This window comes from Ursus maritimus, unplaced genomic scaffold (genome assembly GCF_017311325.1).
Source record: "Ursus maritimus isolate PB19 unplaced genomic scaffold, ASM1731132v1 scaffold_8, whole genome shotgun sequence".
NCBI classification, from domain to species: Eukaryota; Metazoa; Chordata; class Mammalia; order Carnivora; family Ursidae; genus Ursus; species Ursus maritimus.
Genome location: NW_024426996.1, coordinates 26448110 through 26473219, shown reverse-complemented (window position 1 = coordinate 26473219; position 25110 = coordinate 26448110). Strand labels below are relative to the sequence as shown.

Genomic DNA, 25110 nt, shown 5'->3' with positions numbered 1-25110 from the left:
CCACATTATTATATCCAAATGGATGTGTCCACACATATTTGTGTGTGGTCTTTGATCTCTTTGTAACTAGAAACATCTTACCATTCTCTAGATTTAAGAAAAAAATCAAATACCAGTTTATCCATATAGTCATTGCTTACAGCACTAATCACCCACAAAATAGCCTTATGGTCATAGCTTTTATTTTTTTTAATTGTACTCATTTTGGACCTGGGTTTGTTTGTTCTAATTCTTATTACTTAATGCAGAAATTGTACTTTTCCATGACATTGAGCCAAAGCTTTAGAATTCTCAGGTCTAAAGCATTAAAGCAGGTAATAAGGAGCTGACAGCGTGTACCTTACACACAGACCAAACGGTTGTAGGTAGATGGATATGGAAGATTTCAAACAGCAGATCAACTTCTTTTCAGTACCTTGAAATACTTATTTTCTTTGCTCTAACACATAAAGCTTGCTCCAACATATAAAAAGCCCCTCCTTTCTTCCTTTTCTTTTCTTTTTTTTTTTTTTTAATGAACTACTTAAGTTCAATGCAGGAATTTAGTGAAACATAGCTCTAATGTTCACACCCACATGGAGGACTGGCTTTACTGGACTCCATTTACTATGTGCCTGCACTGTGCTAACCACTGTAATTACAGTATCAAATTTAATCCTGATGTCAATTCTATGAGATAAATACTATCATTATCCATATTTTACACCCAAGGAAATTAAGAGAGATCGAATAAAGTGCTCAAAGTCATACTTCTAGTAAGTATGAGATCCAGATTCTGACAACCCACCTAGTCTGAGTATGAAACCCATATTCCTGACCTTCATGCTACACTAGGACTCTCACATGAGAATATACCAGGACCACCCTTCCCTATGGTCACAGCTACATGAAATCCTGGGCAACAAACGAATGAAAAACAATATACTGAAGGCTTGGAAGTCATCTCTGAAGGTCACAGAAACTAAGGGAGCATCAGAGCCTAAAGCTTTAGAGCTTGACAATCTTAGTTTCAATGTCTAGCTCCCCTATTGACCAGATGTGTGATTTAAACAAATTGCTCAATCTAAGTCTTAGCTTTTTCATCTGTAAAATAAAAATATACCAACTCCCATCTAGTCTGCTACAAGGATTAAATAAGATAATATACTGGAAGCTCTTAGCTTCAGCACATAGTGACACAGCAAACACAAAATCATTGATAGATATTCTTCCACTTGCACCAGTGAGTCTATAAAGGTCATCAAACAGGAGCTATGCAAATAGATTTCAAGAAGCAAAATCTCAATTGACCGTGAGTAACATACCGCAGTGCACATTTTATAGCCAACCCCAAAGTCAAAACGACATTGCTCATCCATAGAATAATTGATTCCAGGAAGTTCTGGGAGTTTGGGCCAATCATGTTCAAAAGGGTCATCAAGGAGACAGTCATAGGAACTGTAGAAAGGAAAATATTTCATGCCGGTAAATGTTCATTTTTTTTTATCACATCCTAATGAAAAACTATTCTTAGGTTACAGACCCTGGAATTTCATCCAATCATACAGCAAGGTCATACCTTTGAAGGTTTTGGGTTTCACTTCCATTTAGAAAAAGACCCATCATCCTTATTCATTCCAAAAAAGAAGCCAAACATGACCCAGGAATACAGGAGAATTGTGACAGCCTTATTCATGGCCCCAGCTACAGGGACTATGTGGCACTCTCTGCAGGTGTCACATGACTGTCCTCGCTCCTCATCCTGAACTCAAGTTTGACCACCAAAGATTACACAAGAAATTTACTAAAAGGAGACCACGGTTAACAATTCTTTTAAATTCTAGGCTTACTGCTTAAAATATTGTGATTACATTATGGTGTCATTGTGCCCAAACCTCTGAGTCATAAGAAAATGTTCATCATGAGCAACAATTCTCATTCCCTGGGAGTTTGGTTAAGATCAAGGTCCTAAAAGTCAGTTTCATGTCTGCGTTATGCTACAACATAAATGCTCTCAGAACATGCAGAAGGGGACGTACTGGATGTATCTCTTCAGTTCTTGGCCACTGCACCGGGACCAGTGGTAACGATGAAACGCTGCTTGCACCAAGGGGGCCATGACACTCCCCATAGCGGTCTCATCACCACACCTGTTGCCTTGTCCGTCATGCTCCATTCCCAGCCTACAACAAAAGTGAGACCTCACCAGTAAGAATCAGAGGGGCCGTGGATTTTGCTTGATTTCACTTTTGGAAATAAATTTAGGGGAATATGCATTTTATAAATTAGCGTGGCTTTTGCGGAGGAGTCCCAGAGACTGTGAAGTAGAGAACACTCTGACAGAAATGTCTTCCTTGTCTGATAGCTATGAAAAGTGCAGGGGTGTCTCTGCAAGCCAGAGTCACTTATTAACTTTCAGTGCATGACCTCTTCCCTGTTTTCAGCTCCTCACACTTGGCAAGGAATGAGGGTTGCATGCTGGCATGTACTCTGCCCAAAGTATGAACAATACTGAGAGAAGCAGGGAAGAAAAGACTTTTTTTTTTTTTTTTTGCTTTATAGCTGTCAACAGTGACTTACACATGGCCAGTCTCATGGGCTACTACAAAAGCAGATGAAAAACCATCCTCATGATTCAGGGTACAACTTCTCACTGGATGACACATGCCTGTGACTGGAGCATACCCTGTAGAGAATAACAATTACTTTTATTTTCATTTTATGAGAAAGCCCATTAAGAACTACTACTGGACCTTTGCCTAGAAAAAAAAAAAAAGAGCTTTTCAGGAAACAGAGGCAGTATTATTTCGCTGCTAGCATTGTGCCACATTCTCTTGGGAAAGCCACACACAGGTAATGGTCTCTAAAAAGATTCATTGGGTCTGTGTTTTCTCCTTCCCTAAGGGAAGGAACTGCCTGGGGTTACTATTCTGTTCTGCCCACCAACAAAGCTCTGTCTTTCTGTTTTTAGTGAATGGTCCTTCCTATGATGGTACTGATAAAGGGAGACAGAAATTCCATCAACGTTGAAAAGAAACTCATCAGTCCACTTTTTTTTTTCCAAAGTCTACATCAGAATTTATTAGATGAATGTAGGCTGACTTTGGAAGAAAGCTTTCTGGCAGCAATCATTTCTCATGGCATCTCCTTTCCCCTTCCAAGCAGTTAGTGGAAATCACACTGCATTTTACAGCATCCCTTCTACACCCCCAAATGCACAGTCATTGTCTTAAAGGCAAGAACAATGTATTATAGCATTTAAGTGGCATTTAACATTGTGAATTCCACAGAAGTCACTGGAAGCAATAGAAAGAAAGTGTATGCCTGGCTGACACATGATGGAAAGTGATGGTAGGGATCTGAATATTTGAACAGACTCCTTGATTTAGAATCATTTTTGAAAAGTCATGCCCTTAAGTTTTTCTTCTGCATATTAATAGAAATACCTTGCATTCCAGCAGGTCCAAAGTCTTGCCTGGTTAAGAAAATTGCATGATCATGGTGTTCAGAGTGGTTCGGATCAGACTTTTGTTGTTGGCAAGCCCAGCGACACACGTTCTCCAAGCTTCTGGATGGGTTTCCCCTTTCTATGAGGCTGATGGACTAAGAGGAAACAGTGTGTTGAGGAAGCACACAATACTTTCCCAAAGGCTTCCTTTTATCATCTGCTCTGAAGTCAACATTTGGGAGGGCAATACTTCAATGATGTTCAATAATATTATTTAGGGCTTATGCATCTATCTACCCTTGTTTGGGAATTCTAAGTGCCCGTGAAGGATATCTGAATGACGATCAGTGGTACCTGTGTGAAAGGTGACTGACACATTTGCGGGAACAGGTAACACTGACATTTGCTATCGTGGGGCAACTCAATGTTAATCATTGGGGTAAGAATTATAGTAGTCCATTTCCTAATTCAGCTCAGATTTCTTACTTTTATAGATACTAAGAACAAAAAAAAAAAAAAAAAAAAAAAAAAAAAGGAAAAGATTTATCCAGAGCTGTTAAAGTGAAAGATCTTTAGGTAAAATTTTTATTTATTTATTTTTTTTGGCCCAGAATTGATCAACAAATGTGGGGAATATAAATTCTTCAATGAGCTGGCAAAGCTGGTCAAGTCTTCATTTTGGGAAGTGGTCAAATTACATAAACCTCACACTGAAGAAACAACTACCCGTTTTTTTAACCCCAGCGGGACGAAGAGAGATGTACTCTCATCTGGCAGTTACAAGAGATGGATTAACATTGCCTGGAATGTTGCTACGACCACATTATGTTCAGTAGTTACAAATTCAGAGGGAAAAGGGCCCATCCTTCAAGAACCCAGTATCCATACTTCCCGGGGTAGTTCTGATACAATACGAAATTGAATTTGGACCCCCAAATTAGTCTCTACTTGGCTGACAGCCTGAGAGTTTTGTTACATTTCAGCAAATATCATTAGCAGTGTTTACATTCTGAATAAAATTAGCTTGGTTTATTATATGCTGATCACATACTTCTCCAAACAAATCATATAACAACCAATTGAAGGCTGTTAACATCTCCAGCTGGAGCTGACTTGTACTTACTGTTAATGACACAAAGTAGGTCGGGTTTATGGAATAAAGTAAAGATCAATGACACCTTCTCATCAGAAAATGATAAGTGGGTGTTAAATACATAATGAAATGCAACCACATGGATTTTTTCCTGTTTGCTAAATGCGTAGTTTCCTTAGTATTTCATGATCAGGAGGATTAATTATGGGAGGGGGCATGTAATTTTAAATATCAAGAAAATTGCCAAGTTAGGCACTTTCTCAAAGGAAGAAACCATGGTCATCCACTTCATTATTTCCAAGGACAAGGACACATTTACTGCCATTTTAAAGCCAACTGAAGTTAGTCTCATTTAATGAAATTTCTACCATGTGCATTTTGACCTAACTTTTTGTTTTCGAAAGGATTAAAACTCTTCTAAGTGAATATCCACTGTATACTTTCTTTTCTTAGGTGGAACGATATACATGTGAAATACTGTTTTTAACAAATCATGAGAGGGCAAGGATCTTTGCTATTTTTCTTCACTGATATATTCAAAGCACCTAGACACATAGTAGGCACTTGGCATAGATATTTTGAATGAATAAATGGTTCATGAATTTGATGATAAGGGTAGACTGAGACATTCTCTTTCCTCACAACGGTATCCATTTGTTTTCATTCATACAGTCATGCCTAGAGCCAGGATAACTACCTACGACTCCGTTAGATAGATAAGCAGAGTGAATGGTATCGGCTCAAAAATCATTACGTGCTCCGAGTGGGAGAGCTATTCTTGTTGTGACAGTTTTTCCTCCTCAGTTCTAATCAGCTAGGTCTATGTGAGACATCAATGCCACATGTTAACTGTAGCTACAGAAATGTAATCTTCCATTTGCTAGCCCAGTCCTTCACGTTCATACTTCACATATTTTAAGACATTTTACCTTTGCATAACCCAGCATTATCATGCGCACCAGGACCACATTTATATGCACTCCAAGGGACTCATCATGGTAAATTTCATTCACCTGGAAACAAAGCAGATCGTTGCTAAAGGAAAGGTAACACAACGACTTCATGAGATGTACATTTGAGGGATCAGCCATGTAATCACAAGTACTGGAGTCAAGTCACTTTTTTTTAAATTTTATTTAAGCTGAACGCTCTTACCTTTAGCTTTGAAACAATTCTCAGATATGTGAATTACTGATTTTGTAAACCCCACAGTACCATGAACAATGGAGAATATACTTTAAAAAGGCTTCATTAAACTATTGTTGTGTTAGAAAGAGTCCAATGTGCTATAATCCACATATAATATTCACCAAAAGCAACCAAAAGTGGGCGACTCTGACAAGAGTCTACTAGCGGTGCGTAGCCACAGTCATGTAGAGGAAAACAGACAGCAGGCATTTGTCTGGGTGCTCACGTCACCACCAGGGGTCCTACGTCTGGTTGGGAGAGCCCACAGAAATGGAGTTGGTGTGCAGGAGTTAATGGTTTATCTGCAGGCTAGTAAGTCAGTAGGCCTCCCAGTGCTCCCCCCCTTGGAGTGGGGCAGCTGAGTCAATGATTATTTACAAGTCCTATACTGTTAGAAATCCTTCAATATCTGAATTACTAAGGTGACTGTATGAGTGCACATTAGATGAATATCACTCTTGAGTATAACTCAGAAAAGCTAAGTTGAGTCACTCCTTTTTATTTAATTTTTAAAGTTGAGCTAAAATTTCTAAAAGAGATTTGGTCTACTTTAAAATCATAGATACTAGAATTTAAGCAACCTCGGAGATCATAGTCCAACACAGATTTATACAGAGGAGCAAGATGAAGACAATAGAAGTTAACTGGTATGCAAAACCCACAGTCAATTGTTGGAAGATATGAATCTAAAGTAGACCATCCTTGCATCTTCTGATTAAGCTGGTGCAAAATCAGTGTGAGTGAAGTTGCTTATTAAATTGGCAAATGGTCCCAAGAATGGGAAAGGTGGAGTTATCTGACCAGATTATAAAAAGTCTTAGCTATTTCCAGGGACAGGGATCAAACATTTATCACAATAACTAAAACAGGGATGGAAAACTGACTGCAATTCGACTTGAGATCCGGGAGACTATAAGCACAGCAAGTGGAAAACCTATAGAGAAAAGATAACCATAATATCACAGAGAGAGACTTTAAAAAGAAATCTAGCTTAATAATGACTGAATGTTCTAAAAAGTTTCCACAGAATTCAAGAATCATAAAATTGCCAATTACCACACTGACCAAGAAACAGGACCGAGAACTCTCAACCGAAATATTTCAAGAATCTATTGGGACTTAAAAAATCAAGGCCTAAAATATAGACTAAAGGCATACTTACTAAATAAGGCCTAAAAATAAGGCCTAAAAAAAAAATCAAGGCCTAAAATATAGACTAAAGGCATACTTACTAAATTTGTATGGAATAAAAGAGAGAACAGCTAAGATGGAGGTAAAAAAAAAAAAGCTGCAGAAAGGAGTATGTGCTAAAGACGACAACGTACAGTTTGACAAGAGAAGATGCAGGATCCTCTTAAGCAGAAAAATGCATTTACATACACACATACAGTTTACAAATGCGCATCCACACAGAGAATGGTAAGACCCAATTTAATACCTGTTCAAAACAAGCCGAGTTAAAACAAAGAAACCTCTGCAATGTGTCTGCACAGGTGTGTAGACAGGCAGCCCAGGAGGAAGCCATCCCCTTTGGAGGCCAGGGTGTACCTGAAGTATTGAGTACATTTTATCTACGATGTCTTACAAAAGAGAAGTTGACAAATATGAATGTATCCAGAAAGGAGCAAAAAAGCAAAAAGCCTCGAAAGTGTGTCACATAAAGAAGGGAAGATGTAGTGGCTGAAAGCCTAGTACAGAACATCAAGAGTCTCGGCTGGTCTCTTGGTTCAACCCTCAGCATTGTATGGTCTCCATCTTTCTTTGCCTTGGCCAAAGGGGCATAATAAGAATACTACCAGACTGGGCTAGTGCAAGAATTAAAAGATTTAACTCATGCAAACAGATTGCTCAGAAAAATTTATGAGTGAGAAAGAGAGAGAGAGATTACGGAACAGATTATGGGAAACAGAAAAGAAAAACCTAGAAAGAAGACTTAATAGCTGCCATATGGAAAAGGGGTTCAATTTATTCCATAAATCTACAGAAAATAAATAAAAACCATGGGTTCAAGCTGAGAGGGGTAGATTCCAGGTCAATATAAGAAAAGACTGAATGCTGGACAAAAAAGCTGTGATTTCGTGTAACCTTTTTGGTCATGGGTACATTCTCTTATCTTACCCCCACACCTGCCTAATTGAAGACCGAATCCCCTTCCTCTTTTGGATTAATTATCTGATAGAAATTCCTAATATTATAATTCCAATACAAGTAAGTGGTCTGAAGCCAGGCATGTCACGAACACATTGATCCAGAGACTCAGGGACATTCCAAGAGACTTCTCGAAAGGCAGCTGTTCTGAATTAGCAACATGGCTGCACTCACGGGTCCTCAGCTTCATGCAATTGAAATGTAAATGCATTTGATGTTAAAAAAGACAAAAGACCGAAAGCAATGCTAGTAAATACACAAAGTAAGGGAACAATAAAATTTTAAATGAAGGGAAAGTAGTTAGGTAAAGAAAAAAATTTCTAGAGCAGAGAAGACAGAAGGAAGGCGACGCTCAGAGCCACTGCAGAGCAGCAGTGACAACCATAGTTTAAAATGCAGGAGACACATCCGAAAATCTTGGACTCATACAATGGAGGACAGGTGGCAACAATGCCAAACCGCTTATGATAGTTGAGTTAGTATAAGAATGTATAATCACCCTAAATTAGCAAATTCATCTGTACTTGGGAGATTTTAAAATCCGTATAATACCAAGGAAGTCTAATGGACAAAATTCATGTTTCCCATGGTAAGATTACATTATAAAATGATGGGGTAGAAGGACACTTTTTTAAAAGTCAAAGTTACCATTCACCAAACGAAAAGTACTGTTTAACAAAAGTCACTATGATGCCAGGCCAATTAGATACGCCAGCAGAAACCAAATTAAAATCCATCAGGGAATCTTCTAGGTCAGCACACATTTGTGAAACTGTCATGGGACATACATTAATTATTATGGGTAGAAATCACCAGATATAAGGCAATAATATGTACACAGAGCAGAAAGTATTCTTTCAATATGGCAAGCCAACACACGTTAGGTGTCAATGCAAAGCACTGGATATCACTTATTATTTTGCTTTTCTAAGTTAAAAAAAAATACACAATTCACTTTAAAATGTACTTAATCGTTTGACTGCTTTTCATTTTGCTAGGTCTTATTAATAATAGGATGCAATGCTTTTATACTCAGAGGCCTATAGGATATGATGAGCTGAAGAAATAATCGATAAGATATTCAAAGACCTGGATTCTGTGCCAGCTATGCCACTGAGGAACTGAGTGACCTTGGGCTCATCACTTAACCCCTCTGGGCCTCTGTTTTCTCACTGGCAAATTATGATTGGACTTGCTCTGCCTGCTTCAAATCTAGCAAAATGCCACACAATTGCCTTCAGGAAAACACCAAGAACTTTAGCACCCTTCCATGTACCCTTGGAAAAGATTTTAAAGACTTATGGATGTATTTCACAATTTACAGGAAAAGAACAAGGAATCCAACTGCCTCCTTCTTAATTTTCACCTAAAAGTGACTTCAAGACTTTTACACTTGAAATCTCAATTGAATGAAAGGTGTGATTTAAATTTGATCTATGAAAAAACTCTGGGGAAAATCATTTGACAATTTTTTTCAAAAATACCGTCTCAATGTACAAAACTCCTTCCAGCAGATGGCGGTATATGCATTTTTGAGGGAGGTAAAGGCTGCTTAATACACCTGGAGGTATTTACTCACCAGTTGTTATGTCTGCCTTTTCCTATATTTACACATAAATAAAATAACTTCCTCAAAATTAAATAAGAGTTTTAAAATATTCTAGCCTAAGGAAAACATTGAGTCATTTGACTCTTGAAAGCAAAGAAAAATATTGAAGACATCTTTATTTAGATTGTTTTTCAATGTCATCTATTAAAACATAGGAGAGGCAAAGAGAAACTCCCAGAATCTGACAATAAGTTAATTACAAATTTTAACAATCAATAAATTATATACAGAATGAACTAAAAACATATCATACTGGGGGTGCCTGGGTGGCTCAGTCGTTAGCGTCTGCCTTCAGCTCAGAGCGTGATCCCAGCATGCTGGAATCGAGCCCCACGTCAGGCTCCTCCGCTGGGAGCCTGCTTCTTCCTCTCCCACTCCCCCTGCTTGTGTTCCCTCTCTCGCTGGCTGTCTCTATCTCTGTCAAATGAATAAATAAAATCTTTAAAAAAAAAAAACATACTGAATGAACCATGTGAATCTGTCAAGATGAGCTAAAACAATATTTGTTAATTTTTTTTACATTTTTACATTTTTACAACTCTTAGTGACAAGGAAAGCAATTGTTTTCCTAAGTAAAAGCAACAACAACAAACAGAAACAACAGCTAACATTATATAGAGCTTTCCGGATTCCAGACACTGCACTAAATACTTTATATTCATTCAAGTAATCCTTGCAACAACTTTAGAGATATTATCATCTCTATTTTACATCTATGATGTTGAGGCCCAGAGAAGTCAAGTAACTTGCCCAATAGACACAGCAAAGGAAGAAAACCTAGGCAGTCTGGCTCCAGAATCAGTAGGGTTCACCACCTTGCTATACTTCCACAGACCCACAGACCACAGCACTGTCACTCTGCACAAAACAGCTGGTTTTAGAATAAACAATAGTGATTTGCTATCCCTGGATTTAAGAAATTGGTGTGTGAGTACATTGAGAAAGAGGACTTAGCAACTTCACTTCCTTTTCACAATCTTCCTTCATGTAAATTTTAAGGAAATGTGGAATTGAACTCTGAATTTGCTATAAATAAGGATTTCTTGATGATCAATATGATGGTATTCTAAAAAATACTGGGAAAAACAAAGATGCTAGAGCAGATCACTGGAAAAACTGAATAAGAAAAGATAGGGCTGAAATTTATAACCAGTGTTTTGGGTATGTAAGCATAAATATTCTAAGAAGTCAGATATTTGACACAATATAATGCAAATATATGTAAAACCAAATATCATTTTACCACGTGAGCCAATCTATTAGAATGTGTGTAGATTTTCTATGAGGTGTTCAGGGTGGAGCCCAGAGCTTTTATTAAATTACCTGAAAGAAGGGGTAAACAGAACATTAATTCAATTTTCAGATGACCTTAAATTAGAAGGGGTTGCCAATGATGTGGGGGGGGGGGGAAGGTAAAATCAAATCAAGTATTCTTTTCCTTGAAAGGAAAATTCCTTCCAGGTTTGTTCCCGGACAGGACAATTTCTCCCAGGACATTTCCCTGGCAGGACAATCTGACCTGCTTTGTCTGACTAGCTGATGAACAGCTTTGTCTGGCTTCAACAAAGCAACATTCATTTTTCTTTTAGATGGGTGGATTAGGTCTTGAGAGACAGTATGGCTGAGTGGTTAAGAGCATGGGCTCTGTAGCCAGACTACCTGGGTTTGATCTTAGCTATGTGACCTTGGGCCTGTTATTTGCCTCTGTGCTTCAGTCTTCTCATCTGTGAAATGGGCTAATTATAGGATTGTTGAGAGGAATAAATGACCTTATATATGTTACAGTGCTTAATAGTGCTGGCTCTTGCAAGTGTAAAATCAAAACATTGTTAGCCATTATTTGTACAGAAGAAAATAAATGATACCCCAGTATGATTTTTTAAAAGAGAGAGAGACTTGGTTTATGGAAGACAAACAAGTAATCACAATATAGCCTAGGTAATCTGGGCTGGTCATGAAAGCATTCTGAAATGAACTGGGAAGAAACAGTACTCTCTCCACATCTCATCTCTTGCAGAGCTAAAAATTTCTGAACACCCACCTACTTGTATTCTCGCCCATACTCTATATTCCTTTTATTCAGAGTAGGTAGCTGACTCTCTTTTCTTTTCTCACCTCCAATCACACACTAATGATAACTACCTTTATTAACAGTCTTGTCAAATACTTACTGAACAGTTACTATGTGCCCAAATGTTCTTGGGGCAGGAAACTGAATAGTAACTGAGTTTGAGTCTGTTCTTATCATGACTATGTTCTAAAAGGTAAAATATGCACAGACAAAAACCAATAATAATTTAAAAAAAAAGACACGCAGACCAGGTCATATCAGATAGGAATAGGTGCTCTGAAAGAAACAGAAGTTACAGGATTTTCCCCTCAAAAGATCAGCACAACTAAAATTCAGGTGAGTCTATGTGAGGCTGATGCCTGTTCTTTTTTCACAACTACCATGCTTGCCTTTTTCTTTCTGTCCCAGCTGAAGTGCTAAGTCTCTAGCTCCTTCTGCTCCAAAGATGGACTCCAAAAATTTAACTCTTTATTGCCTGTATTCAATCTCTCACTTTCATGGAGTTCCTTTTCCTCCTTAATTAACATTTCAATTCTCCCTCATCATGAAAAAATAGCCCATCTATAGTGCTAGAAGCATGCAGAACTATTTAGCAGTGTGTTCGTCAATGATACTATTCTTTTTTTTTTTTTTTTAAGATTTTATTTATTTGACAGAGAGAGAGACAGCCAGTGAGAGAGGGAACACAAGGCAGGGGGAGGGGGAGAGGAAGAAGCAGACTTTTAGCGGAGGAGCCTGATGCGGGGCTCGATCCCAGAACGCTGGGATCAAGCCCTGAGCCGAAGGCAGATGCTTAACAACTGAGCCACCCAGGCGCCCCAATGATACTATTCCGTTTCTTTAGTGATATTAGCTCCCTTTTCTCTGCCTAGCTCACACGTCAGTGTGCCTCAAAGTTTTGTTTTCAACCGTCATCTCTCCTCTGTGCTCTCCCTGCAATATTTCCTTCTCTGCTGTTTCTTCAATCAATACCTATAGGCTGATGATCTCCAAATGTTTATGTCTGTAACACTGATTCATCTCTCTCATGCTCCAGAGCCATCTGTTCAACTCCAGTAGTAACAAAACGATCTATCGGGAATATATCTCTCTATCTCAAAGTATACTCGTCTTCTCCCCAAAGTCTGTTCTCTCAGTGCTCTACGCAGTCGAGAACTAAACCACCCTCGGTTTCCTCCTCTTCTGCAAATACTGCAGCCAGTCAGTTAACCAGCCCTGTGGACATCTCTCAAGTCTGTCTCTTTCCGTCCACTGCCAGCAGCTAGTATCCATCCTGAGTTGAACTGTCGCAATAACCTGTTAAAACTTTTGCACATGTTTGCATTTGGGTAATTTGGGCCCATGTCAGTAGTTTCCGGAAGCGCAGATTATAAGGGTCAGATGGTTGTTTTCAATAAGCATGAGTCTGTCCTTTTATGTTAATTATGACTTTACCTCCTTTAAGCATCAAAGGAGCTTTGGGTGGACCAAGAAGAGGCAATTCAGCTACAAGGACTTAAAAACTCTTCTGGCCTTCAGTGCAAGCATACCAAAAGCCCAGGTAGAATGGATTCCCTTTCATCAAAAATGAGAATAATGATTCCTTCAACAAGCTAAAACGCTTTTCTGTGTTTTAGGACCCTGGGAAAAACAAAGACTGCTGTAAATCTAAGAGGGATAAGGTCAGTCTGATATTTGTAGCATAACAAAGGAAAAATGAGTGAACGTCAGGAAGGAAATTTGGGCTTCAGAAACAAAGGGGGAAAGGGCGCCTGGGTGGCTCAGTCTGTTAAGGGCTCCCTGCTCAGCAGGGAGTCTGCTTCTCCTTCTGCCCCTCCCCCTGCTTGTGCTCAGAGACTCTCTCTTTCTCAAAAATAAATAAATAAAATCTTAAAAAAAAGAGAAAGAAACAAAAGGGAAGGGGAAAGAGGAAGATGAGATGCTTCAGTAAAAATCAAAGGGACTCTGAGGCAGCAACACTGCGAGGTCATCCTGTGCCCTGTTGTTATGTGAATTTAACCTGTGATGTTCAGGCTCTCTTGTAGAGCCAGGGGTCCAGGATATTCCAGGGAAGGTACGCATATTTATATTAGGGATGGCCAAACTGACTTGTGTTTACTCCAGTCTGTCTCTGTGGCCCGTTATGGTCAATCCACATCGAGGAAATTAAGACAATTTGTTGAGGCTGGTTGATGCAGTATAAACCACAAGGGGTTTGCAGCCAGATGGACTATGAGTTGTTTCCTAATTCTGGATACTACGTGTCTGTTCACAACGCAGCATCTAACAGAATCCCTTCCCCCGAATCATTCTAATGCACCGAGATTCTCTTCATAAAGCACAGACTGATAAACTCACTCATCTTTTTTTTTTTTAAGATTGTATTTATTTATTTATTTGAGAGAGAGAGAGCACGTGAAAGAGCACAGCAGAGGGAGAGGGAGAAGCAGGCTCCCCGCTGAGCAGGGAGCCCAAAGTGGGGCCCAATCCCAGGATCCTGGGATCATGACCTGAGCCAAAGGCAGATGCTTAATCTATTAAGCCACCCAGGTGCCAAACGCTGACTCTTCATTAGCAAGGTGAAACTCAAATGCCTTGGAATGCCACAAGCATTCTTCTAAAGGTAACTCCAGCTTCCCCTATCCAGTCTCATTTTCTGTCATCTCCCCTAAATACCCTTCAATTTTACCTACAGACAAGCCTCCGTTGGCTCCAAAGACACCATGAACTACCCGTTAGTATTTTTTACAGCCTGTTCTCCATCATCTTCCAAGAGCCGTCTTCTCCTTTCCTAACAGGGAAATGCCAAATCATTCTCTAAAGTCCAACTCAAACGGCATCTCCTCTATGAAGACTCCACCTGCCACTGGCATTATTTGCCAAACCACGTCCCTTTCTTTTCAATTCATGTTTACATAATAATTTGTAACTAAATCTTTTTAAGAAATTATCACATTTTATTATTTGTTGATATCACCTGCCTGCTAGAACTAGCTCCTTGTGAAAAGGAGATACATTTTATTAATTTTTGTCTTCCTAGAAGCAAACAGAATTTGGCCTATGAGAAGGTATGTCTGTTGGGTGAACCAATGTCTAGAGGACTGATATCAATTCTAATGTAAGAAATGGATTAAAGATAATAACCCAAAATAGACAAATGCTTCATTATTTGCCTAGGTTGCCTGAACATGTATACTCCCCAGATAAATCTGCCTTGCACTCATGTTCAGTGTTTTAGGAAACATCAGTTTAGAAATCAAAAGCAGTGTAGAGATTTAATCATCATTAATTAACCAGTAGCCACATGCATCTGCTAATGCTTGAATAAGTCTATTATTAATCCTTTGTTAGGACCAGAGTACTTACACGGAATATATATTTTCTTTTAAAAATATTAGGTAGGGAAGCCTGCCATGTCCATACAACACAACGATGTTATTAGTTCACTGTACACAAATAGCAAATTTCAGTATAAAAAAGAATTAATGAGTTCTCTTTCATTATTAATGATTACTTGGAAGTATGATTATTTCTCCTACTGGGAGGCACCTTAAACGAACTGTTTTCTTTTCACTTGATAAATCCTGAGATTAAAGCATGGACTCAATTCTCTGCAGAACACTGAAAATTTTAATAGGCACAATAGCCCCAGATCACTTCATAGATCTTAGTAAATGACAATGATACCTGCCACAGACAGCAAAGTGTTGATGACAGGAACCATCTGGCACAGTGAAAACAACACACCCTCCTAAAAACAGAATCTGCTTCATCACCCTATTACACAGAATCTTAGAAAAGATTGCTAATTGATTTGATTCAGTCAGGCAAGTAACCGAATTCCCATTTGAATGACTTGAACCGTATTTTAATGAGACACAGAAACAGGTAAAGGAAAGACATCAGAGTTTGATCTGGCAAGCGATACACAAAATGCCTCCTAACAAAAGCAGTAAAGCTTAGAGAGGCAGCAGGGTGCTGGGCTCCGAAGGCAGAGGGATCTATCTGGGCTCAAGTTCTGGCCATGCCTCCTATTAGCTGGAAGACTCTGGGAAAGCCACCAAACCTCTCTAAATCTCAATCTCCTCATTTGTAAACTAAGACTAACAGTGAACATATTTCAGGGTTGAGGAATGTTATGTAATTCCGGTAAAATATTTAGCACAGGACGAAGCACAGAGCAAAGGGTAAAAGTTACCTGGTATAAGCCTTCATGACAACATGAAATCATTCTTTTGAACCTACACTTGAACTAGATGATTTCAAATACCTTCAAAGATTTCATCACTAACCCTGATTCCACACAACCTGTGTTTTTTTCTTTTTTCCGTAGACCACCCTATCTACATAAATGGCACCATCATCATCCAGTAGTGTTCAAGCCAGAAAATTTTAGGTCACCCCCTTCCCTCAGGCCCCATCTGATCCACTGGCAAATCCTGTTGATTCTACCATAAATACTCCCTTGTTATAGCAATCACCACTGTTCAGTAAGCCATCATCTCTTACCTACACACTTACAATTGATATCCAATTGGTCTGCCTTCATTCTAAACCTCTCCAAACCATTCTTCACGACACAGAAAGACGCCTTCAATGGCTTTTCCTTAATTTGCTTAGAACTGAATAAGAGCTCTCCCATGATCTTAAAGCCAACCTTCTTTAAGCTCCACCTGACTCCTTGTGTGTTAGACTCAAACCACAGTGGCTTTGTTTAGCAAATACAACCCAGGTCATTGTTCAGTGGCTGGCTCTCCATTTTACTTTAGGTCTCAGTTTAATCATCACTTCTTGGTCCAAGGCTTTCTTTACCATCCTGGCTATGTAAAATCCCTATCATCCACTTGCTCTGCTATTCCTTTTCCAAGCAAACTGCTGGTTCCATGCATTGCTCTTAGCATAACCTATGGTGCTTTATTTGATTTCCCCACCAGCCTGTAATCTTGGGATGGACAGGAAATAAATCTTTTGTGTTCACCTCTATATACCTGGTACAAAGCATTAAAATATTTGTTAAAACAATGAATCAATTAAAATTTTGCTGCATGTTTACTCTGTGTCAGGCACTGTTTTGTTTTGTTGGGACTTAAAAAAAAAGATTTTATTTATTTATTTGACAGAGAGAGAGAGGGCACACAAGCAGGGAGAGTGGCAAGCAGAGGGAGAAGGAGAAGCAGGCTCTCCGCTGAGCAGGGAGCCCAATGCGGGGCTTGATCCCAGGACCCTGGGATCATGACCTGAGCCAAAGGCAGCTGCTTAACCAACTGAACCACCCAGGTGCCCCTTGTTGGAACTTTTTTTGTGTGTTTCTTTAGACTTTAGTTTTTAGAGCCATTTCAGGTCTAAAGAAAAATTGAGTGGCAAGTACAGAGAGTTTCCATATACCCCTTTACCTCCTCACATATTAGGATAACACCTTGCATTAGGGTGGTACGTGCCTTGCAATTGATGAATCAGTATTGACACGTTATTATCCACTAAAGTCCATAGTTTGCAGTAGCGTTCCCCCTTGTGTTCTGTAGTTCAATGAGTTTTGACAAAAACATAACGTCTTTATACAGCACATCTATCCATCATATAGAATAGTTTCACTCCATGCAAATGCCCTGTGCTCCACTTCTTCATCTTTCTCTCCCTTTCCCCGAATCCCTGATGTTTTTCTTGTCTAAAGCGTCAGACGCTGTTTTTGGTGTTGTAAATATGAAGCTTAAAAATGTATGGCAATTGCATTCAAGGTGAAATATGGTAAATACTAGTTAGGTTTGTAGTGATTGAAAGAAACTCTAGTATCCAAAAGGATTAGAGTAGGTGGAACACATATCTTTTACGTCTTTTCAGTTGACATTTACTTAATAATTTGGTAAAAGTTTAACCAATTCCAATAAAAAATAAAATGGCATGATTTTACAGAACCAGCTTGGACTTCTTTCAAATCAAACTAACATTAAGAGGAGTTGTCTTCATTTCATCACCATTACAAACTCTGTGCTTCCTGGTCTTAACCCGCCAAAAACTTCTTTGTATTCTCCCAATGTCTTAAACATGGTAAATACCCATCCATTCTTAGTTTGATAAGTGGTTTTTTAAAACATAACTGAACAAAGAAGAGAAACCCTCACTGAAGAGTTGTATAATTGTTATCTATGTTGATTTTTTAAATTTCGCATTAATTTCCTTCATGCAACCTGTATACAGCGAAACTCAAACAGGAGTTTGAATGTTCAGCTCTCCTCTCTGCCTGGAATTCCCTATCATCCATCTCCAAAGATCTAACTTCTACCTACCATTCAAGGCCAAGTTCGTGTATACATCTTCCTCATACCCACACTTCAAAGATATCTCTAGTACTCTTCCCCTATAGCACCCAATCTATACTTCTCTTTCAGTCAACTGGTGTTTTCTAGGTTTCATTATACATATTCATAAACCTAATTTCTCCTAATAAAGTGCATCCTCAAGGGGAAAAACATCTCTGTGACAAAAGAAGCTTTCTAGCTTGAATAATAGGGCGCCAAGAAAGTGAAGCACAAATAGGCAAGACTGAATTTCTTTGCTATAATCTCTGAAGGTAACTGAAAGAGACTACACTGAAACAGAAATGTAATTTTAAGTAAACTCTCTTCAAGCTTGTTGTATGTAAGTTATAATTCCATAAAAGGTGATGTATAAGAGTAATGTTTTACACTATTTTAATACTGATTTTATTTACTATTAAATCATATATTCATTGCATATTTCCCTCATGTGTTATTAGCAAAAATACACAAGGCATTCCTTCTGACTACTTACCTCTATCCGTAACTGAACTCTCCAAAAAAAAAAAATTTTATATTATAATTTTTAAAAGTTACAAGAAAAATAAATGAAACAAGGGAAAGCATAAAATTGGGGTTTCTTTTATTATATTTATTTCTATTTTTAACTTCATTCTGAAACAATTTTAGACTCACAAAAAAGGAACAAAAATAATATATAATATTCTTATATACCCTTTACCAAGCTTCTCCAAATTTAACATTTTTCATAACAGATCAATGAAACCAGGAGCTGGTGAAAAAGTTAATAAAACTGAAAACCTCCAGCCAGACTTATCGAGAGAGAGAGAGAGAGAGGACTCAAATAAATAAAATCGCAAATGAGAGAGGAGAAATAACAACCAACACAACAGAAATACAATTATAAGAGAATATTTTTAAAGAGCTATATGTCAACAAACTAGACAACCTGGAAGAAATGGATAAATTCCTAGGGACATATGAACTACCAAAACCAAAACAGGAAGAAATAGAAAGCTTGAACAGAGTGATAACCACCAAAGAAATTGAACCAGTAATCATAAAAACCAACTAAAGTCCAGAGCCAGATGGCTTCACAAGTGAATTGTACCAAGCACTTAAGGAAGAGTTAATACCTATTCTCCTCAAATTATTCCAAAAAATAGAAAATGGAGGAAAACTTCCCAAATCAGTTTATGAGGCCAGCTTTACACTGATACCAAAACCAGATAAAGACTCTACTGAAAGAGAGAACTACAGGCCAATATCTCTGATAGATATGGATGCAAAAATTCTCAATAAAATAGTAGCAAACTGAATAAAAAAATACATTAAAAAATAATTCACTACGATCAAGTGGGATTCATTCCTGGGTTGCCCACATGGTTTAATCAATCAATGTGATACATCATCTCAATAAGAGAAAGGATATTTCAGTAGATATAGAAAAAGCATTTGACAAAGTACAGCATCAATTCATGATTAAAAAAAAAAACACAAAACCTCAACAAAGTAGGTTTAGAGGAAATAATAAAGGCTATATATGAAAAACCTATAGCTAATATTATCCTCGAGGGGGAAAAACAGAGTTTTCCTCTATGGAACAAGACAGGAATGTCCACTCTCACTGCTGTTATTTAATACAGTACTAGAAGTCCTAGCCACAGCGATTAGACAACGAAAAGAAAACAAAGTCATCCAAATCAGCAAGGAAGAACTAAAACTTTCACTATTTGCAGATGACATCACACTATACATAGAAAACCCAAAAGACTCCACCAAAAAACTGCTGGAACTGACACACAAATTCAGCAAAGTTGCAGGATACAAAATCAACATACAGAAATCTGTTGCATTTCTATACACCAATAATGAAGCAGCAGAAAGAGAAATTAAGGAAACAATCCCATTTGTAAGTGTACCAAAAACAATAAGATACCTAGGAATAAACCTAACAAAAGTAGTTAAATACCTGTGCTCTGCAAACTATAAAATATCAATGAAAAAATTGAAGATGACACAAAGAAATGGAAAGACATTCCATGCTCAGGGATCAGAACATCGAATACTGTTAAAATGTCTATGCTACCCAAAGCTATCTACGCATTTAATGCAATCCCTATCAAAATACCAACAGTGTTTTTTCACAGAGCTAGAACAAACAATCCTAAAATTTGTATGGAACCACAAAAGACTGTGACTGGCCAATCTTGAAAAAGAAAAGCAAAGCTGGAGGCATCACAATTTAGGACTTCAAGGTATACTACAAAGCTGTAGAGATCAAATCAGTATGGTACTGGCACAGAATCAGACACACAGATCAACAGAATAGAAAACTCAAATGAACCCACTAGTTTATGGTCAATTAAGCTTCAACAAAGGAGGAAAGAATATCCAGTGGGTAAAAGACACTCGCTTCAACAAATGATGTTGGGAAAATTGGACAGCAACATGCAAAAGAATGAAACTGGACCACTTTCTTACCCTATACACAAAAATAAATTCAAAATGTATGAAAGACCTAAATGTCAGACATGAAACAATTAAAATTCCAGAGGAAAACACAGGTGGTAACCTCTTTGACATTTGCTATAGCAATTTCTTTCTAGATAGGTCTCCTGAATCCTGAAGCAAGGGAAACAAAAACAAAAATAAACTATTGGGACTTCATCAAAATAAAAACTTCTGCACAACAAAGGAAACAATCAACAAAACTAAAAGGCAACCCACAAAATGGGAGAAGATATTTGCAAATGACCTATCTGATAAAGGTTTAGTAACCAAAATATATAAAGAACTTAACAACTCAACACCCAAAAAATGAATAATTCAGTTAAAAAAATGGGCAGAAGACATGAACTGACATTTTTCCAAAGAAGAGATAAAGATGGGTAACAGACACATGAACATCACTCATCATCAGGGAAATACAAATCAAAACCACAATGAGATATCACCTCACACCTGTCAGAATGGCTAAAATCAACAATACAAGAAACAATAGGTGTTGTGGAGGATGTGGAGGAAGGGGAACCGTCTTGCACTGCCGGTGGGAATATGAAGTGGTGCAGCCACTCTGGAAAACAGTAGGGAGGTTCCTCAAAAAGTTAAAAATAGAACTACTCTATGATCCAGCATTTGCACTAGTAGGTATTTACCCAAAGAATACAAAAATACTAATTCAAAATGATACACGCACCTCAATGTTTATGGCAGCATTATCTATAACAGCCAAATTATGGACACAGCCAAATGTCCATCAACAAATGAATGGATAAGGAAGATGTGGTAAATATATATATATAGAGAGAGAGATATATCTATATATATATAATCAAATGTTAGCCATAAAAAAGATTGAAATCTTGCCATTTGCAACAATATGGATGGAGCTAGAGTATCATGCTAAGCAAAAAAAGTCAGTCAGAAAAGACAAAATACCTTATGATTTCATTCACATGTGGAATTTAAAAAACAAAACAAAGGAGCAAAGGGGGAAAAAAGAGAAAGAGAGGCAAACCAAGAAACTGACTCTTAACTATGAAGAACAAACTGATGGTTACAGGAGGGGAGGTGGGTGGGGAGGTGGGTGAAAGCGATGGGGATTAAGGAGCGCACCTGTTGTGATGAGCACAGGGTGTTGTGTGGAAGTGCTGAATCACTATATTGTACACCTGACACTAATATTACACTGTATGTTAACTAACTGGAATTTAAATAAAAATTAAAAAAAAAAAGAAACAGTATAAGGGTACTAAAGCCCATTAGGTAGAAATTAGCAAGTCAAAAGACTTTTTTAAAAAACTATATTCAGATCAAGGAAAAGTTGTTACCTGCTTAGAATACTCAGAGTTCAATAAAGCAAGTTTCATGGTTATTCACATGATAACAGATTTCTGGCACTAGGGTTTGAATATAAAATACAAAGAGGAACTGTTGGGAGAAATTTGCAGGGTAGTCCAATTACTTATATTTTTTACGCTAAGAAATTTCATTTCTATTTCTTTATTTTCAAAGATTTCTTCCCAATCTTTCCTCTCAATTCTTTCCTTTCATTGTCCTACTAGTAATTTTTAGCTAGGGGTCGTCATCCAAATTACCCATTGTGTTTAGAAAACACTAACTCTTAGGCCTGTATCCCAAACACTCCTGATTCAGAAGCTCTTTCTTGACTCAGAACTTCTGCAATTACTGTCCATTAGACTGGGTCACTCTTGCCCCAGCTCCTTGCCTAGCTCTCTTCCTCACAGAATTTCTGTTATCTCTGTCCACATAATATCCCTGCTCTTCCTAACCTCGTGTCCCAAATATTCCCCAAGCCGCCTCTTCCCTCCTTGACAGTATCTCTTTACTCTTACTTATTCTTCTTCTCAGCAGTTATTATTACCTAAACTTACATTATTTATTTCTTCTTTGACTATCACCTGTTTCCTCTTTCAAACTCCAAAAAAGGCAGAGAATTTTCTATTGTGTTTCTTGGGAAATTTTCTAAGCCTAAAACAGCCTTGTACATAGTAGGCAAAGGATCAATATTTGTATAATGAGACATCCCCCAGGGCTGAGAACCACTTCCCGAGCAAGTCAGCCATGTTACAAACTAGCAAAACTAAAATTTCTTAACATAACAAGATACGATATGAGATCCTAACAAAGGCTTAACACATATCACATATATCTTATTTGAAATATAAAAAGCTTGCCAAGAATCTAGTCATTAGTCATGCTGTTTTAGAGTATATTCAGATCTGTTTATTTCTTCTTTATAGATGAGACTTGGATAAATTTCAAGATCTACCAAAAAGAAGGAGTTAAAATAAAAGGAGATGGAAAGCAGCTGACTATTCCCTTCTTCATAGATTCAGAGAAGCCAGGGGGATGGGTGGAGGGTACCTCCTCCCTCTTAGAGAGTTATAGCAAAATCATCTCGGGGGCTGTTCAGACTTGTTCATTTGACCCTCAGGCTTCCTGAGAGAAGTGCTAATTTAGTGAGCTGTCCAAACTCCCAGATTCACATAGCAAATCACTTAAGAACTTTACCACACTCATAGACACAACCATTACTATCATTAGGCAATATGGCCCTGGAATACATTAAATACATTTGTGTCAAAAAGGTGGCCAATTCACATGGCTAATTTAAAATACGGACTCTGGGAAACAAACTGAGGGTTTTGGAGGAGAGGGGGATGGAGGATTGGGCCAGGCCAGTGATGGGTATTAAGGAGGGCACGTATTGCATGGTGCACTGGGTGTTATACACAACTAATGAATCATCGAACTTTACATCGGAAACCGGGGATGTACTGTATGGTGACTAACATACTAACATGATATAATAAAAAATCGTTAAAAAACAAAAAACAAAAAAACAAAAACAAAACAAAAAAAGAGGTACAAACCCCTAGTTATAAAATAAATAAGTCACAAGATGGACAGCACAGGGGAAAAATAAATAAAGTAGCATATAAATTTAAAAATTGTTTAACATGGGGCACCTGGGTGGCTCAGTCCATTAAGTGTCTGCCTTCAGCTCATGTCATGATCTCAGGGTCTTAGGATTGAGCCCCATGTGGGGTTTCCCACTCAGTGGGGAGTCTGCTTGTCCCTCTCTCCCTGCCCCTCCCCCCATTCATGCTTTCTCTCTCAGTCTCTCTCTTTCTCTCAAATAAATAAATAAAATCTTTTAAAAAAGAGTTCAACATTACTGCTGACATATATTATGTGTCAAGTGTTATTACTGGAGTGTTATTATTGTCTCCCCCAAACCCCTGCCTACATCAACTATTTCAGATGCAATGAACTTCTTAAGTTTTAAGATTTTCTCTTCTACAGTTTCATTTTCTGATGCACTATTAACTTTAGAATAATTCCTAGTATTTGAGACAAAGAGTGTATTATCTAACCTTTTTAATGGATTTAAAAATAAAATAGCCCTTTTGACTGTTATTAAACATAACATGTGGCACTTTGTTCATTCTTTGACACCCTTCAAATTAGTATTACTGTCTGGCAAATATACTTTATCCATTTCTACTTTCTTGTCAAAAGATTCTACCTAGAAACCCTTTACATTTTCATGGGCCCTTCAAAAACAAAAGCAAACAGCAAAAAACAATAGAAAAACAAGTTTAACTCCCAACTTCACAAATTACAGAATTAATGAACAACCTATTGAGCCTTTTGATTTTATAAACAGATTTTATAAACATTTCAGAAGTGAAATCCCTTTGTCAAAGGCCACAGAGCCAATGGGTAACAGAACTAGAATGAACACCCTTGCCTCCTAAGTCCCAATGTGATACTCTCAACACTTGACAACTTGGATGACTGTTGTCATGGTTGCCTTCTCCACAGTCTTATAGCATTTATGGTATAGCACCTGTCACATAAGTCCTAACAATACCATGTCTTCATTGCTCAACTTAAAAAAAAATCCTATGTATTTCTCTTTTCTGCTTGACTAAATTACAAGTTCTGTGAGGACAAGAACCATATCAACTCTCTGCTGCAGGACGCCAACAGCCTTCTGTAGTCCTGAGCACCAGGAAGGAGCCTAATAAGACTATAAAGATTGGCTGCCCTCCCTGGTGGTAGGACAAAGCAACCCAGGGGCACAATGAATGATGCGAGTGGGAGTGGCATCTCCCTACGGATCTGGAAGTAAATTTCATGTGGAAAGCTAAAACATGATTGTTTCCTTCTGCATGTATACACAGCAACTTGTATTTACCCATTTAATCCTCTCAACATGCCTAGTAAAGTAAGTCCTATTAGTTTTCTCGTTGTGCAGGTGGAGAAATTGAGGCAGGCTCAGAGAGGAGAAACAGCACGCCAGAGTTTCTCCACTAGCAAGTCAGACAAAAACTTAACAGTTGGTAGTCGAAGACATTCATGTAATTCACAAATAATGATCCTCTATGCACATCTATTGTCAGAGCCAGTAATTTGTTTTCTGTGTGATGTTGTCTTCATAACAGGAAGTGGTGCCAATGAGCAAATAGAAACAATTTCTATACTCTCTTTCCATCTCACAGACACATGGCAGGTATATGTATAGTTTTATAAATTGGCATCTCAATAAACAAAAATATATTTAACATATAGGCTTAAATATTAGTATAAATAAAATGATGATTAATGAAATTAATTATTCTTCTCCATTATAATTAGTTGAAATCTAATCTTAAGCATGGAAAGAAGGTAAACAATATAGATACCGAAAGAAATTAACTTAAAACCCCCCAAAATTGATATGTTGAAGCCTAATGCCCTAAGCAATGGTATGAGCAGGTGGGGCTTTTGAGAGGTGCTTAGGTCAGG

General features: G+C 37.9%; 1 protein-coding gene across 1 annotated transcript in view; it reads right to left on the bottom strand.

The window, feature by feature from the left end:
- Nucleotides 1-25110, bottom strand: part of ADAMTS3 (ADAM metallopeptidase with thrombospondin type 1 motif 3) — a 248822-nt gene that overhangs the window by 36518 nt on the left and 187194 nt on the right. The window contains exons 6-10 of the mRNA XM_008693199.2: nt 5450-5533; nt 3426-3582; nt 2560-2665; nt 2019-2162; nt 1305-1437 (exon numbers count right to left, since the gene is read on the bottom strand). Coding sequence (XP_008691421.1) covers nt 1305-1437; nt 2019-2162; nt 2560-2665; nt 3426-3582; nt 5450-5533 — 624 coding nt within the window. The remainder of the gene's footprint in view (nt 1-1304; nt 1438-2018; nt 2163-2559; nt 2666-3425; nt 3583-5449; nt 5534-25110) is intronic.